Raw genomic sequence first — 19350 nt, 5'->3', positions numbered from 1 at the left:
GGGATCCCAGACGGATCTGCAAAACGATCTAGAAATGATGCCGGAAGGTACCCCAAATGATGCCGAAAAAGTCCTGAAATGACCCCGACGGGATCTCGGACGGATCCCGAAAACCATCCAGAAATGATGCCGGAAGGGACCCCAAATGATCCCGAAAAAGTCCCGAAATTACCCTGGATGGATCCCCGAAAATATACAGAAATGATGCCGAAAAGGTTCCCAAATGATCCCCAATTAGTCGGAAATGACTCTGACGAGATCCCGGACGGATCCCGAAAACCATCCAGAAATGATGGCGAAAGGGTCCCCAAATGATCCCGTATTAGTCGCGAAAAAGTCTCGAAATGACCCCGACGGGATTCCGGACGGATCCCGAAAACCATCTGGAAATGATGCCGGAAGGTACCCCAAATGATCTCGAAAAAGTCCTGAAATTACCCCGATGGGATCCCGGACGAATCCCGAAAACCATCCAGAAACGATGCCGAAAGAGACCCCAAATGATCCCGAAAAAGACCCTGATAGGATCGCGAACGGATACCGAAAACCATCCAGAAATGATTCCGGAAAGGTCCTCAAATGACCACCTAATAGTCTCGAAATGACGCCGACGTGATCCCGGACGGGTCCCGTAGACCATCCAGAAATGATGCCGTAAGGGTCCCCAATTGATCCCGTATTAGTCGAGAAAAAAGTCCCAAAATTAGCCAGACGGGATCCCGAACGGACCCCGAAAACCATCCAGAAATGATGCCGGAAGATACCCCTAATGATCCCGAAATAGCCCCGATATGGCCCCGATGGGATCCCAGAAGGATCCCTAAAACCATCCAGGAATGATTACGGAAGGGCTTCGATATGACCCTAACGGGATTACAAATAAGGGGAAGATAATTATAAAACCATGTTAATAAGGCAGCAGACGCGTTGAAGCGAATGCAGAGTTACAAAGAAACATACGGTAAAGCTAATAAAAGCGTGCTAATAAAAACAATTATTGGAAGGCGGATGGCGGGAGGAGAAGGAGAGGACACTGCTCGTTTTTCCAAAATTCTTTAAATCTTGATCTGTATGTGCCAGATACCAAAAACTATTGATTTAGGAGAAAATGTATATTGAATTATAACAATTTATAGATTTTACACCAAGGGGCCGATAAGGGGGGAGGGGGCCGAAGGGTGTCACTGCTCACTTTGTAAGCCCTCGACTTATTTGACCCATTGAGTCTGTAATATAGGTGAAGGCCAGTATACGTAAAGTTATAATGTGTAAAAATTATAAAAAGTAATAGTTTGAAGGGGTCGTGGGACCCGCTCCCCCCTTTCCATGTTCGAAAAAAGTTTCGCTAGTAGACTATTGTCTGTGTCCCAAATTTCATCCAAATCGGTCCAGCCGTTCTTGCGTGATTGAGTCACAAAGACAAACGTCTGGACAAACATCCAAGCATCCAAACATCAAAACTTTGCCATATATAATATATACTAGCCTTTACCCGCGGCCCCGTCCGCAAGGAGAAAATTAAATATATGGGATATTCACGTTAGCCTGCTTATCAAGTTATCTGTTTAAAAAGATGTTTCTGTCTAATACATTTTATTTTTGTAATTGAGTAAAAAAAGAACTAAATGAGCTGATAACCTGATAGGATCCCCAAATGATCCCGAAATTATCAAGAAAATTTCACAAAATGACCCCGACGCTATCGCGGACAGATCCCAAAAACCATATAGAAATGCCACGGAAGGGTCTCCAAAAGTTCCCGGAATAGTCCCAAAAAACCCGAAATGACAACGACACGATTCTAGACTTATCCAGAGAACCACAAAGAAATGATGCCTGAAGGGTACCAAAATGATCCCGAAATAGTCCCGAAAAAGTTCCGAAATGACCCTGACGGGCTCCCGGACGGTTCTCAAAAACCAACCAGAAAATATCCAGGAAGGGTCCTTAGGGGATCCACGACGGATCGCGAAAACCATACAGAAATGATTCCGGAAGGGGCCCAACATGATCCCGTATTAGTCCCGAAAAAGTCCTGAAATGACCCCGACGGGATCCCAGACGGATTCCGAAAACTATCCAGAAGTGATGCCGGAAAGGCCCTCAAATGATCCCCTAATAGTCCCGAAATGACCCTGACGGGATCTCGAACGGACTCCTAAATGAGCCTGACGGGATTCCGGACAGATCTCGAAATCCATCCAGAAATTATCTTGGAAGGGCCCAAAATAATCCCGAAACAATCTCTGAAACGTCCAGAAATTACCCCGACGGGATCCCGCACGGATCCCAAAAACTATCCAGAAATGATGCCGGAATGTCATCAAATGATCCCCTAATAGTCCCGAAATGACCGAAAACCATCCAGAAATTATGCCGGAAGGGACCCCAAATGATCCCGAATACCATACAGAAATGATGCCGGAAAATACCCCAAATGATCCCGAAATAGTCCCGAAAAAGTTCCGAAATGACCCGGAAGGGATCCCTGACGCATCCCGAAAACCATCCAGAAATTATGCCGAAAGGGTCCCCAAATGATCCGATACCAGTCGATAAAAAGTCCCGAAATAACCCCGACGGGATCCCGGACGGATCCTCAAAATCATATAGAAATGATTCCGGAAGGTACCCCAAATGATCCCGAAATAGTCCCGAAATGACCCTGGCAGGATCCCGTACGGATCCCGAAAACCATCCAGAAATGATGCCGAAAGGCTCCCCTAATTATCCCGTATTAGTCCCGAAAAAGTTACGAAATGACCCCGACGGGATTGCTGACGGATCCCGAAAAGCATCCAGAAATAATGCCGAAAGGGTCCCCAAATCATCCCGTATTAGTCGAGAAAAATTCCTGAATTGACCCCGTCGGGATCCCGGATGGATCCCGAAAACTATCCAGAAATGATGCCGGAAGGTATCCCGAAATAGTCCCGAAATGACCCTGACGGGATCCCGGACGGATCCCTAAAACCATCTAGAAATGGTGCCGGAAGGTACCTCAAGTGATCCCGAAATAGTACCGAAATGACCCCGACGGGATCCAGGACGGATCCCGAAAACCATCTAGAAATGATGCCGGAAGGTACCCCAAATGATCCCGAAATAGTCCCGAAATGACCCCGACGGGATACCGGACGGATCCCGAAAACCATCCAGAAATGATGCCGAAAGCATCCCCAAATGATCCCGTAATAGTCGAGAAAAATTCCCGAAATGACCCCGACGGGATCCCGGACGGATCCTCAAAACCATATAGAAATGATGCCGAAAGCGTCCGCAAATGAACCCGTAATAGTCGAGAAAAATTCCCGAAATGACCCCGACGGGATCCCGGACGGATCCTCAAAATCATATAGAAATGATGCCGGAAGGTACCCCAAATGATCCCGAAATAGTCCCGAAATGACCCCGACGGGATACCGGACGGATCCCGAAAACCATCCAGAAATGATGCCGGAAGGTACCCCAAATGATCCCGAAATAGTCCCGAAATGACCCCGACGGGATCCCTGACGGATCCCGAAAACCATCCAGAAATGATGCCGAAAGCGTCCCCAAATGATCCCGTATTAGTCGAGAAAAAGTCCCGAAATGACCAAGACGAGATTCCGGACGGATCCCGAAAACCATCCAGAATTGATGCCGAAAGCGTCCCAAATGATCCCGTATTAGTCGAGAAAAAGTCCCGAAATGACCCCGACGGGTTCCCGGACGGATCCCGAAAAGCATCCAGATATGATGCCGAAAGGGTCTCCAAATGATCCCGTATAAGTAGAGAAAAAGTCCCGAAATTACCACGACGGGTTCCCGGACGGATCCCGAAAAGCATCCAGATATGATGCCGAAAGGGTCCCCAAATGATCCCGTATAAGCCGAGAAAAAGTCCCGAAATTACCAAGACGGGATCCCGGACGGATCCCGAAAACCACCCAGAAATGATGCCGAAAGCGTCCCCAAATGATCCCGTATTAGTCGAGAAAAAGTCCCGAAATGACCCCGACGGGATCCCGGACGGATCCCGAAAAGCATCAAGATATGATGCCGAAAGGGTCCCCAAATGATCCCGTATAAGTCGATCAAAAGTCCCGAAATTACCAAGACGGGATCCCGGACGGATCCCGAAAACCATCTAGCAATGATGACGGAAGCTACCCTAAATGATCCTGTATTAGTCGAGAAAAAGTCCCGAAATTACCACGACGGGATCCCGGACGGATCCAGAAAACCATCTAGAAATGAAGCCTGAAGGTACCCCAAATGATACCGAAATAGTCCCGAAATGTCCCTGACGGGATCCCGGACGGATCCCGAAAACCATCTAGAAATGAAGACGGTAGGTACCCCAAATGATCCCGAAATAGTACCGAAATGACCCTGACGGGATCCCGAACGGATCCCGAAAACCATCTAGCAATGATGCCGGAAGCTACCCCAAATTATCCCGAAATAGTCCCGAAATGACCCCGACGGGATACCGGACGGATCCCGAAAACCATCCAGAAATGATGCCGAAAGCATCCCCAAATGATCCCGTAATAGTCGAGAAAAAGTCCAGAAATGACCCCGACGGGATCCCTGATGGATCCCGAAAACCATCTAGAAATGATGCCGGAAGGTACCTCAAAGGAACCCGTATTAGTCGAGAAAAAGTCCCAAAATGACCCTGAAGGGATCCCGAACGGATCCCGAAAACCATACAGAAATGATGCCGAAATGGTCCCCAAATGATCCCGTATTAGTCGAGAAAAAGTCCCGAAATGACCCCGACGGGATCCAGGACGGATCCCGAAAACCATCTAGAAATGATGCCGGAAGGTACCCCAAATGATCCCGAAATAGTCCCGAAATAACCCCGCCGGGATCCCGGACGGATCCGAAAACCATCCAGAAATGATGCCGAAAGCGTCCCCAAATGATCCCGTATTAGTCGAGAAAAAGTCCCGAAATAACCCCGACGGGATCCCTGATGGATCCCGAAAACCATACTCGACTGACCCTTACGGGATTACAAATAAGGTGAAGCTAATTATAAAACCATGTTAATAAGGCAGCAGGCGCATTGGAGCGAATAAAAAGTTAGATAGAAACATACAGGTAAAGCTAATAAAAGCGTGCTAATAAAAACAATTGATGGAGGGCGGATGGCGGGAGTAGAGGAGAGGACCACTGATCGTTCCTCCAAAATTGTCTAGATCTCGTTCTGTATGTACCAGATACCAAAAACTATTGATTTAGGAGAAAATTTAGATTGAGTTATAACAATTTATGGATTTTACACCAGAGGGGGAGATAAAGGGGGGCGGGCGGAGGGTGTCACTGCTTACTTTGTAAGCCCTCGACTTATTTGACCCCTTTAGTCTGTGATATTGGTGAAGGCCAGTATACGTAAAGTTATAATGTGTAAAAATTATGAAAAATAATTTCTCGAAGGGTCGTGGGACCCCCACCCCTCTTTCCATGTTCGAAAAAAATTTCGCTAGTAGACTACTGTCTGTGTCCCAAATTTCATCAAAATCCGTGTAGCCATTCTGGCGTGATTCAGTCGCAAAGACGAAAAAATATAATAATTAAATTATAACTGTTCCTAGGGGGCGGGGACCACGCCCCTTTTGAAAAATATATAGCTAGTAGATCCTTCTAGACTATTGGCTATATGTGCGCAAAATTTCATCCAAATCGGTCCAGCCGTTCTTGCGTTATTGAGTCACAAAGACAAACGTCTGGACAAACATCCAAACATCCAAACATCTTAACATCCAAACTTTCCCATTTATAATATATATTAGATAGCCTTTACCCGCGGCCCCGTCCGCAAGGAGAAAATGAAATATGTGGGCTATTCACGTTAGCCTGCTTATAAAGTTATCTGTTTAAAATTGTTTTTCTGTCTAATGCATTTTATTTTTGTAATTGAGTAAAAAAAAGAACTTTATGAGCTGATAACCTGATAGGATCCCAAAATGATAACGAAATTATCCAGAAAAAGCCACGAAATGACCCCGACGCTATCGCGGACGGATCCCGAAAACCATCCAGAAACGCCCCGGAAGTGTTTCCAAAAGTTCCCGAAGTAGTCCCAAAAAACCCGAAATGACGACGACACGATTCTAGACTTATCCAGATAACCACACAGAAATGATGCCTGAAGGGTACCAAATTGATCCCGAAATAGTCCCGAAAAAGTTCCGAAATTACCCTGACGGGCTCCCGGACGGAACTCAGAAACCATCCAGAAAATATCCAGGAAGGGTCTCTAAATTATCCCGACTAACTCCAGAAAAAGTTCCGAAATGGCTCCGAGGGGATCCACGATGGATCGCGAAAACCATACAGAAATGATTCCGGAAGGATTCCAAAATGATCCCGAAATAGTCCGGAATTGACCCAGATGGGATCCCGCACAGATCCAGAAATGATCCCGGAAGGGTGCAAAAACTATCCCGGAAAAGTAACAAAAAATCCCGAAATGGCTCCTACGGCATCCCGGACGGATCCAGAAATGATCTCGGAAGGGTCTCCAAATGATCCCAAAATGGTCCCGTAATGACCCTGATGGATCCGGCAAACCATCAAGAAATTATGCCGAAAGGGTCCCAAAACGATCCCAAAATAATACAGAAAAAGTCACGAAACGACCCCTAGAGGATCCCCAAATGATCCCGTATTAGCCCCGAAAAGGTCCCGAAATAACCCCGACGGGATCCCGGACAAATCCCGAAAACCATCCAGAAATGATGCCGGAAGGAATCCCAAATGATTCCGTAAAAGTCCCGCATTGATTCCGACGGGATCCCGAACGGATACCGAAAATCATCCAGAAGTGATGCCGGAAAGGTCCTCAAATGATCACCTAATAGTCCCGAAATGACCCTTAAGGGGTAATGGACGGATCCCATAAACCCTCCAGAAATATTCCCGAAGAAGTCCCGAAATGACCCTGACGGGATCTCGAACGCACCCCTAAATGACCCTGACGGGATCCCGGACAGATCCCGAAATCCATCCAGAAATGATCTTGGGAGGGACCCCAAATGATCCCGAAAAAGTCCCGCAATGATTCCGAGGGGATCCTGATCGTATACCGATAATCATACAGAAGTGATGCCGGAAAGGTCCTCAAATGATCACCTAATACCAAAATGACCCTGACGGCATCCCGGACTGATCCCAAAATCCATCCAGAAATGATCTTGGGAAGGTCCCAAAATTATCCCGAAATAGTCTCGGAAAAGTTCAGAAATTACCCTGACGGGTTCCCGGACGAATACTGAAAGCCATCTCTAAATGATCCCGAAAAAGTCCCGAAATGACCCTGACTGGACCCCGAAAGGATCCCGAAAACTATCCAGAAATGATGCCGGAAATGTCCTCAAATGATCACCTAATAGTTCCGAAAAGACCCTGACGGGATCCCGAACGGATCCCGACAACTATCTAGAAATGATGCCGAAAGGGCCCGCAAATGATCCCATATTAGTCGAGAAAAAGTCCCGAAATGAACCCGACGGGATGCCGGACGAATCCCAAAAACCAGCCAGAAATGATGCCGGAAGGGACACCAAATGATCCCGAAAAAGTCCCGCAATAATTCCGACGGGATCCTGAGCGGATACCGAAAACCATCCAGAAGTGATGCCGAAAAGATCCTCAAATGATCACCTAATAGTCCCAAAATTACCCTGACGGCATCCCGGACAGATCCCGAAATCCATCCAGAAATGATCTTGGGAGGGTCCCAAAATTATCCCGAAATAGTCTGGGAAAAGTCCAGAAATTACCCTGACGGATACCGGACGAATCCTGAAAACCAATCTTAAATGATGCCGAAAAAGTCCCGAAATGACCCTGATGGGACCCGGAAAGGATCCCGAAAACTAACCAGAAATGATGCCGGAAAGGTCCTCAAATGATCTCCCAATAGTTCCGAAAAGACTCTGACGGGATCCCGAACGGATCCCGACAACTATCCAGAAATGATACCGAAAGGGCCCGCAAATGATCCCGTATTAGTCGAGAAAAAGTCCCGAAATTACCCCGACGGGATGCCAGACGAATCCCAAAAACCATCCAGAAATGATTTTGGAAGGGACCCCAATGATCCCGAAAAAGTCCCGCAATTATTCCGACGGGAATCTGAACGGATACCGAAAACCATCCAGAAGTGATGCCGGAACGGTCCTCAAATGCTCACCTAATAGTCCCAAAATGACCCTGAGGGCATCCCGGACAAATCCCGAAATCCATCCAGAAATGATCTTGGGAAGGTCCCAAAATGATCCCGAAATAGTCTCGGAAAAGTCCAGAAATTACCCTGACGGGTTCCCGGACGAATCCTGAAAGCCATCCTTAAATGATCCCGAAAAAGCCCCGAAATGACCCTGACGGGATCCCGAAAGGATTCCAAAAACTATCCAGAAATGATGCCGGAAAGGTCCTCAAATGATCCCCTAATAGTTCCGAAATGACCCGGACGAATCCCAAAAACCATCCAGAAATGATGCCGGTAGGTATCCCAAATGATCCCGAAATAATCCCGAAATTACCTCGTCGGCATCCCGGACGGATACCGAAAATTATCCAGTAATGATGCCGGAAAGGTCCACAAATGATCCCCTAATAGTCCCGAAATTACCCTGATGGGATCCCGGACGGATCCTGAAAACCATCCAGAAATGATGCCGGAAGAGCCCCCAAATGACCCCGACGATATCCCGGACGGATCCCGAAAACCATCCAGAAATGATGCCAGAAGAGCCCCCAAATGATCCCGAAAAAGTCCCCAAATGACCCCGACGAGATCCCGCACGGATCCCGAAAACCATCCAGAAATGATGCCGGAAGAGCCCCAAATGATCCCGAAAATGTCCCCAAATGACCCCGACATACTCCAGAAAAGGTTCCGAAATGGCTCCGAGGGAATCAACGACGGATCGCGAAAACCATACAGAAATGATTCCGGAAGGATCCCAAAATGATCCCGAAATAGTCCGGAAATGACCCAGATGGGATCCCGCACAGATCCAGAAATGATCCCGGAAGGGTCCAAAAACTATCCCGGAAAAATAACAAAAAATCCCGAAATGGCTCCTACGGCATCCCGGACGGATCCAGAAATGATCTCGGAAGGGTCCCCAAATGATCCCAAAATGGTCTCGAAATGACCCTGATGGATCCGGCAAACCATCAAGAAATTATGCCGGAAGGGTCCCCAACTGATCCCGAAATAAAACAGAAAAAGTCACGAAACGACCTCTAGAGGATCCCCAAATGATCCCGTATTAGCCCCAAAAAAGTCCCAAAATGACCCTGACGGGATCCCGAAAGGATTCCGAAAACAATACAGAAATGATGCCGGAAAGGTCCTCAAATGATCCCCTAATAGTCCCGAAATGACCGTGACGGGATCCCGACAACTATCCAGAAATGATGCCGAAAGGGTCCGCAAATGATCCCGTATTAGTCGAAAAAAAGTCCCGAAAGGACCACGACGGGATCCCGGACGAATCCCAAAAACCATCCAGAAATGATGCCGGTAGGTATCCCAAATGATCCCGAAATAGTCCCGAAATGACCTCGTCGGCATCCCGGACGGATCCCGAAAATTATCCAGAAATGATGCCGGAAAGGTTCCCAAATGATCCCCTAATAGTCCCGAAATTACCCTAATGGGATCCCGGACGGATCCCGAAAACCATTCAGGAATGATGCCGAAAGGGTTCCCAAATGATCCCGTATTAGTCGCGAAAAAGTCCCGAAATGACCCCGACGGGATCCCGGACGGATCCCGAAAACCATCCAGAAATGATGCCGGATGAGCCCCAAAATGATCCCGAAAAAGTCCCCAAATGACCCCGACGAGATCCCGGACGGATCCCGAAATGATGCCGGAAGAGCCCCCAAATGATCCCGAAAAAGTCCCCAAATGACCCCGACGATACCCCGGACGGATCCCGAAAACCATCAAGAAATGATGCCGGAAGAGCCCCCAAATGATCCCGAAAAAGTCCCCAAATGACCCCGACGATATCCCGGACGGATCCCGAAAACCATCAAGAAATGATGCCGGAAGAGCCCCCAAATGATCCCGAAAAAGTCCCCATATGACCCCGACGAGATCCCGCACGGATCCCGAAAACCATCCAGAAATGATGCCGGAAGGGTCCCCAAATGATCGCGAAATAGTCCCGAAATGATTCCGGAGTAGTCCCGAAAATGTTCCAAAATAACCCCGACGGGATCCCGGACGGATCCCGTAAACTATACAGAAATGATCCCGGAAGGGTCCCAAAATGATCCCGAAATAGTCCCGAAAAAGTCCCGAAATTACCCCGGCGTAATCCAGGACCGATCCCGAAAACCATCCAGAAATGAACCCGGAAGGGTCTCGATATGACCCTTACGGGATTGCAAATAAGGTGAAGCTAATTATAAAACCATGTTAATAAGGCAGCAGGCGCATTGGAGCGAATAAAAAGTTAGATAGAAACATACAGGTAAAGCTAATAAAAGCGTGCTAATAAAAACAATTGATGGAGGGCGGATGGCGGGAGTAGAGGAGAGGACCACTGATCGTTCCTCCAAAATTGTCTAGATCTCGTTCTGTATGTACCAGATACCAAAAACTATTGATTTAGGAGAAAATTTAGATTGAGTTATAACAATTTATGGATTTTACACCAGAGGGGGGGTGATAAAGGGGGGCGGGCGGAGGGTGTCACTGCTTACTTTGTAAGCCCTCGACTTATTTGACCCCTTGAGTCTGTGATATTGGTGAAGGCCAGTATACGTAAAGTTATAATGTGTAAAAATTATGGAAAATAATTTCTCGAAGGGGTCATGGGACCCCCACCCCTCTTTCCATGTTCGAAAAAAATTTCGCTAGTAGACTACTGTCTGTGTCCCAAATTTCATCAAAATCCCTGTAGCCATTCTGGCGTGATTCAGTCGCAAAGGCGAAAAAATATAATAATTAAATTATAACTGTTCCTAGGGGGCGGGGACCACGCCCCTTTTCAAAAATATATAGCTAGTAGATCCTTCTGGACTATTGGCTATATGTGTGCAAAATTTTATCCAAATCGGTCCAGCCGTTCTTGCGTGATTGAGTCACAAAGACAAACGTCTGGACAAACATCCAAACATCCAAACATCCAAACATCCAAACATCTTAACATCCAAACTTTCCCATTTATAATATATATTAGATTAGATATATTAGAATAGATATTAGATTAGATTAGATTAGATTAGATATTAGATACATGAATGTGCTGCACATGTGCTAACAAATCCGAACACAGCTTTTGGGACTGGTTTGATATACCGAAAAAATATATATGTACATGCATTGGTACATAACTGCGAGGGTTACATTACAACATATATCCGTGCTAGGGTTATTGACCCAGTTTATTCGAACCGGTTTTTTTCCAAATTTTTCGGCCGGTTTATTTTAAATCTTAAAATTCCGAACATCGAATAACCCGGTATTTTGACTTCGGTTAAGCGGTTTTTCATAAGGACTATAGGTTTGGTAGGGCTGAACTGGCAGGTCCATGAGGACCTCACATACACTAAAAGAGTTCCTAGTGTTACCAGAAGATTGTTTAAAGACCAAACTGAAAAACTCTATCAAAAACCATGACTTATGTTATAAAACATTTTTTCTATAAAAAAGACTGTTCTCACCACTTTTAATAATTAATGTATAAAACGATTGCTTCTGTTCTCTTTAAGCATTACGCTTGGCTGATGATATCTGTTTTGTAGCTAAGCAGCTTCAGATCTCAACCCTTGACAAACCGCTGCCCAGTTATTATTCTATTCTTGTATGTACTATAATCCCACATAGCATATGGAAGATTGATTAAAGTATAAATCACCACAATGAGACATTTTCGACTCCTTTTGACGACTAAAAACTGTTTAATCAATTCTGCGATCAAAAGAAGACTCGAAATCGATTCCCTCTTATGAGTGAAATATGATTTATTGAAAAAGCAACAACAAAATGTAAAGCGATCACAAAAAATGATTAAAATAACATTCCAAATAGACTCTTAAATGTCTCGAGAAAGAATCGCAAAAATTTTAAAACACACTTAAAAATTATTCCCACAAGACTCATAAATGATGGTAAATATGACTCGAAAGAGACTAAATACTGATTACAAATATGGGTTAAAAGAGGCTAACCAAGTGTAGTCGCGCGTAGGGTACCATTTTCTCCCGACGAGGGGTCTTTTCTGATCAGAAAATGAGCACATATATGCTTATTTTGATCATGTTGGAGGCTCGAAAAAGACTCTAATATGATTAATAATTTCAAAAAATGCTGGGTGGGAAGTTCCAAATATGAGCCAAATCGGACCACAAATACGATTTTTGTGAATATCTCGATCCTTGCGCCACCTAGCGACGATTTTTTTCGTATTATTGCATTGTCATCGGGTACTGAACTATATTCCAAGTTTCAAGCTTCTAGCTTATCGGGAAGTTACTTAAATTTTAATTACAAAATTCGTTCACAACGGCCGGCCGAGCAGCCTGTCAAGTCAACGTAAATAAAACCGTTTAATAAAAAAACACAGCTAATAATAGTATAAAAGTAGCATTCGATAATATCTGATAATCACAATTGTGGAATACCCTGATAAAGTTAAGGTAGGGATTGAATAGCCAGTTTGAATTTCCGTGGATTTGCTACCATTGGTTATTGAAATATGGAGGAATTATATTTATAGAGAATACCTAATGCAACAAAGGGGGTCGTGGGTCTATTCGATTACGCTCCTTTTAAGTGGGAATATTACTCGCGGTCAGAGGAAGTAGTATGCAAATTTCATTTCGTTACCTTTATGAAATGAAATTTATTGCAACAAGTAAGGACGGGACTGTCTTCGGCTGTGCCGAAGACTTCATACCTTTCATGAATGGGGCTGAACAATAATCTTATCCCATTCGTAATCTCCGAATAATCGGATGTATAAGATAAGAAATATATAGTGAACAAATCTACATACCTAAACGATTTTTAAGATAAATATAAAATAAAAAATAGGTAGGTTCTTTGTGTGAGGGTGCAAAGTTTCAGGTTTTTTGTGGTCTGCATGTAAAAACTATGACTACGAATCACGTATTTCAGAAATATATGACGTAAGCGTAACTATTTGATGAAATTTTATGAATTTTGAAGCTTCTAGCCGTAAAAAAGGGGCAAACAAATACAGTTTATATGGGGTATATAATATATGTACCACCGATCTCTATGATTTTTTCAGACAACAATATATGCTATATACGTAAGCATTTGGTGAAATTTGAAGCTTCTAGCTGTTAAAATGGGGAAGAAATTGCGCAAAGTTTCTTATCTGAACAATCGGTTGTATGAGATATATACTATGTATACCACCGATCTCAATGATTTTTTCAGACATCAATATATGCTATACATGTAAGCATTTGGTGAAATTTGAAGCTTCTATCTGTTAAAATGTGGCCGAAATCGCAAAAAAAAAAATATATATATACTATATATACCATCATACTATATATACCATCATATATATATTATATATATCACCGATCTCGTATGATTTTTTGACACAACAGTATATACTATATGCGTAAGCAATCGGTGAAATTTGAAGCTTATAGCTGTTAAAATGGGGTAGAAATTGCTAAAAGTTTCTTATCTGAACAATCGATTGTATGAGATATATACTATATATACAACCGATCTCTATGATTTTTTCAGACAACAATATATGCCATATACGTAAGCATTCGGTGAAATTTGAAGCTTCTAGCTGTTAAAATGGGGCTAAAATTGCGAAAATATATATATATACTATATATACCACCATATATATACTATATATACCACCGATCTGTATCATTTTTTCAGACAACAATATATGATATATACGTAAGCATTCGTTGAAATTTGAAGCCTCGAGCTCTTAAAATAGGGCAGCAATTACGAAAAGTTTCTTATCTGAACAATCGGTTGTGGGGGATATATACTATATATACGACCGATCTCATCAATTTTTTCAGGCAACAATATGTGCAATATACGAAATTATATGGTGAAGTTTGAAGCTTCAATCTGTTAAATTTAGTAAGATATTACAAAAATCCTCTTTTTCTGAAAAATCGGTTGTATGGAGGATATATGCTATAGTGGTCCGATCCGGCCGGTTCCGACAAATGTCTAATCGGACACCCAAATACACCCGCTCACCAAATTTTATGAAGATATCTCAAAAATTGAGGGACTAGTTTGCATACAAACAGACAGACGGACAGACGGACAGACAGACAGACGGACATGGCTAAATCAACTCAGCTCTTCAACCTGATTATTTCGGTATACCTAATGGTGGGTCTATCTATTTTCCTTTAAGGACTTACAATTTTGGGTTTCGTGGTGAAATTAATATACCATTTCATTTTCATGAAAGGTATAAAAATGACTGGGCATCATCAGATCTAATCACAAGCAATCAGACCACGATTAGGATTGTGCAATCATTATTTAAAAAAGTTTATAAATTGATAACTTTACGAAATTACCTGATGATGACTACTTGGCGGTTTTCGAAATGGAACCATCGCAATGTGCCAGTAAATGTTTTCTTCTTTTAGTTACTCTTAAACAAACATAATAATTGAATATTCAATTAATATAAGCCGGTGTTAAACTCATGAATTTTTAAATATTAAGTAAAAAAATGTAAATAACGATTTTGTTGTCTTTATCGAAGGACAATCGATCGCATGTACTCCTTATCGACCAGGGGGTCAATTCCGTAACTGTGAAAAACTGAAAAATGTACACTCATTTAAAACTCATTTGCACACACAATTTACACTTTAAAATATCATGCGATTCTATAAATTATTGTGTACATTGTTTTGCTAAATGTGCGCTGAATGTAAAAGGCTTATGTCAGTGAGAAAATATTCATCAAGCGCCATGTAAACAAAAAAGTCATTCTGCAACAGTGCGTATGAGTTTTGAATGTCAGAATAGTGTACACTGTCTGCCAAGAAAACTCACGAAGTTTTTATCAGTGAGTTTGTTTGTTCACAGTTTTGCACTCCAGAATCAGAATTTCAAAGTTTACACAATCTCTTGTGTACATTTTAAAACTCACAGTTAGCGAATAGGGCCCCAGCTCTGGATATTAGCTGTGTTTTTTTACATCTATAGACGTTTACGCTTAAACTTTATATGGACTGCTAAGCGTCAAACTTTAAATACACCTCTGAAATTGCTGCGCATAAAATTAGTACTAGTAAATTTCAATACGCATTATAATTAGATGTAACTGAAATATGTTTCACTGAATATGTTTCACCTCAACACTAATTTTATGTATCACCTCTAAAAATGGTGTGTATCCACTATTCATCGCAACCGATTCAGCTATATGTTATACATTATGGCCACCAGTAGTGGAATTCGCTATCTTATAACGATGGGATTTGTCGAGATTTTAATTAACGATTTTGTCGCTTGCCTTATCGATTGTACTATTACTAACTTAGTTTTAACGAATCGAAATAAATGGCATTTAAATTTCGTTTTAAATAGTAGAAAGGTGGCAGCAGAGCTTAACGAAACCTTAAAAATGCGAAAAGCACAAAAGGAGTGCCAAAAATAAATAAATTCCGTATACTAACTGCTTTTAAAAGTTTATACATATTTTAAAAAAAGGTAAGTACATAAATGCGGTATTAATTTCTTTTTTTTCTCTGTTGATATCGCAGTTATTCTTGTACTCATTAATTTACCATCAAGTTGAGAAAAAATATCATGAGCCAAGTCTGGGTTTAGTCGGTATAGCATTCGAAACTTCGTTGCATTCAAGTGGAATGGGTTATCTACTTCTCTAAGAAGGTGTCTGTCCACTGGATATGGACTTAGTAATTCTTCATATTGTGATAAAATGTACGCCAAGTACTCAAATAGCATTTGCTTTATAGATCAGCTTTTCGTGTTTGAAAGTATTTAATTAAAGTTCCGATTTTTTTTAAACTAAAATTGCCAGAAATAATAATATCGTGATTTTTAACGCAGCCAATTTACTTACCGTTTGTTTAACAACAGAACTGATCGTCGACAAACGAATATCGATACAAAATAGTTACTGAATAACATAATCGTTATAGTTATCGATTCGCAAATAAGGGGATGGCAAATTTCGTTAAAAAAGTTAGTGAATTCCACTACAGATGTTTGTGTCTCCGATTTTAGGTACACCCTGTTCTGTAGCTAGTTATTTAACCACTGCCGCTAGATGGGTCTCCTAAGCATTATCTAAGCGAGGATAAGCGTTTTTTTACGCGCAAACGTTAACGTATACGCGTGTAAAAAAATACGGCTTGACACTTAAAAATGCAAATCAGCCTTTAAAAATTACAAGTATGATAGAATTGTATCATCATAAACTATTTTATTATAACGATCTTGTTTTATCAACTGCTTTTTCTTTGTTGTTTTTTGCAGTGTTCCCCGTCCTGTGTTCAAAAAATCAGCTTCTAATGGTCGACAAATAGAAGAGGCCTCGTTAAGTCCACAGCATGAAGAAATTGTACAATACATAAATGAATGTAAGTGCAAAATTCGATGTTAAAAAAAAATATTTCTGTATACATAAGTATGTATTCATATGCATTAGACTGGGTTGGTCCCCATACAAAAAAAAAAGTTGCTAATGTCCGCCCCTAAATTTAAAGATTATGTTGAGAGGGTTTCAGAAAAATTTTTAAAATTTTTTTTGATCCTTCGAAATGCAGCCGAAAATGTTTTTTCGTTGTAAGTTTGTTATTTGATGTCCGATTTTTAAAATTGGTTTGTCATTATTTTGGCCTTGAGAAGCTTCACATTTCCGTTTAATGTCCTTTTAAGCTATGAAGTCGTTTTCACATGATTAGGTCAGCTAACAAAATGATACCCCCCTAATGTATGTTTTTTCCTTACCAAACGAAAGTACTTAAAAATTCAAGAAAATGTTGCTTTGAAACCATATTACTAAAATAATAAACAAAGAAGTTATAGCACTTTCAATATTTATTGCAACTGTTATTTTACCTGATTCTTATTATAGTTAGACCTGAAACTCATGATATTTTTGGAGGAAAAATTGCAGGGTTTGCATTGAAAAGTTAATACAGATATGCCAAATATCATGAATAGGGAAGTCAAACTAAATAAGTGAGTCAAACCTGTTGTTTCGTATTTATAATAATAACGTTATGCGACAAAATCGCGTTAGCAAAAAAATAAAACTTCGAAATGTAGAATTTCTAACTTCGAACTTCGTAAGCCGATATCTATTTTTTGGGGGCTGATTTCGAAAAACGGAGATAGTACTTTGTTTACTTAAGCCACAATCTCTACAAAAAAGTGGGTTTTGTCCAATACCAAGAAAAAAAAGTTGATTTTGTCGTATATCGTTATTATTATAAATACGAAACAACAGGTTTGACTCACTTATTTACTTTGACTTCCCCTATTCATGATATTTGGCATATCTTTATTAACTTTTCAATGCATTGCGGACATTGGCAACTTTTTTTTTCGACCCAATCTAATATGCAGGTACATATGTAAGTAGGTTTCCACATTGATTCTAAATATTTTCGAAGAAGTTTGAAAATAAAATGTAGGCACAATTTACTCACCGGCGAATATAAACTAAGTTTTAGACAAAATTGAAAATATTTTTGTAAAATAATGACAATAATGCAAATAATTAGCTATTTGTTTAACACCACGCTTATACATTGACTAATCTACAATAAATCCCCAATACTTAATCCAGCCCATCATATGTGTCTCATCCCTAGGAACAAGTTTATTGGCTGTAAAGTTTTCATGTTTTTCTTCTTTTTCGTACTTGCATTTAGAGATGGCACCCTAAAGATATTAACAAAGTAAATGGAGACTTTGATGAAGATTTGTGAGTGGTCGCACCCATTGAATGTGGAGAAGCCCTGTTAACACAATAACAACTCCCTAGACATGTTTCTTGGACCAAAGAGTTTTTATTCATAAGAGCCGTCACTCGATACTTTGGAAAATTACTCGATGTTTTCTCAAGGTAGTCGCTGTTTGTTTTTTGGTAGATACATTTATAAGAACTCCTTCTATACATTTTCGAGGCGTATTTGTGTATATTTTAATGATTGCATCTAGAGTCGGAGTTTGACTTATGTCATGTAATCGTTATATAATCCAATCAGATGAATCTTGGAGATTGTAAACTCTCTAAACCCTAAAAATGGAAATATATGCAGCGAATCGATAGATACAAGGGCGTTCCCGGGGAAGGGCAGGGGGGGCCGTTGCCCGCCCCCCTAACGGATGAAGCTGAGCTTTAAAAAATCAACAACAATCATTTTTTATAATTCCTAGAATACCAGAGATCTCGAAGTTTTTATTAGTTTTTAAAAGTCCAATTAATAATTGGTATGTTTTCATGCAGTTGCATAAGTTGATCAGCCAAATTCAATTAATCGTGATTTGGTTTGATAACTTCGAATGACAAATTTGCTGTACATCTCTGACAATATCGATAACCATCGATTACACGTAAATAGCTAAAACAGCTGACAATTGCGATCACTCTTTGTGATTTTTTGGCAAGTGCAACATAAAATAAAATCTATGGATATAAGAAAGTTTTTTTGCACCTCTGGGTGTAAGTATCTTTTTATTAGTTAAGATTTAATTATTCGACCATAACCCATATTTGTTAATACAGAGTGTGGAATATCCAGCGGAATCACCTGTGGCAAGCAATATTGGAGTTGTAAACTATCATCACAATGACATTGGGGAATGGGTCAATGCCCGAAGCTCAATAACTTTCTCCCAAAAAAGGGAGCTCCTTCTAAACTGTTGGGTACCACCGGTGCACTATGATTTTTCAGCTGATGCTGAGCATTTACAACGAAAATTTAATTATAATTGGCTCGAAATGTATAAACCATGGATGGTATATTCAAGCAAGCTAAAAGGAACTTTCTGTTTGTATTGTGTCTTATTTAAACCACAAAAAATACGTGGGATTGTAAGTTCCTTTGTTATTCCACCTTTCGTGAAGTATAAGAATATACATGAATACAGCAAGAACCACGTCGCGTCAAATGTACATAAGGAAGCAGCACAGCCAGCACACTTATTTCTAAATCAACAGCCAGTTGATGTACAAATGCAAAGTGGACACGATAAAACTGTGGCGGAAAATAGAACCTTTTTAAAATCTATTTTGTCTGCAATAATTTTTTGTGGTACACATGATCTTCCACTACGGGGAAAGTTAAACAATGAAG

General features: G+C 41.4%; 1 protein-coding gene across 3 annotated transcripts in view; it reads left to right on the top strand.

The window, feature by feature from the left end:
- Positions 1 to 19350, top strand: part of LOC137234010 (uncharacterized) — a 274015-nt gene that overhangs the window by 236355 nt on the left and 18310 nt on the right. For all 3 annotated transcript variants that reach the window (XM_067757657.1, XM_067757655.1, XM_067757656.1), the window contains exon 4: positions 16520 to 16623. In XM_067757657.1, coding sequence (XP_067613758.1) covers positions 16520 to 16623 — 104 coding nt within the window. The remainder of the gene's footprint in view (positions 1 to 16519; positions 16624 to 19350) is intronic.

This window comes from Eurosta solidaginis, chromosome 5, assembly GCF_040869045.1.
Source record: "Eurosta solidaginis isolate ZX-2024a chromosome 5, ASM4086904v1, whole genome shotgun sequence".
Taxonomy (NCBI): Eukaryota; Metazoa; Arthropoda; class Insecta; order Diptera; family Tephritidae; genus Eurosta; species Eurosta solidaginis.
This window is presented reverse-complemented; position numbering and strand designations above follow the sequence as displayed.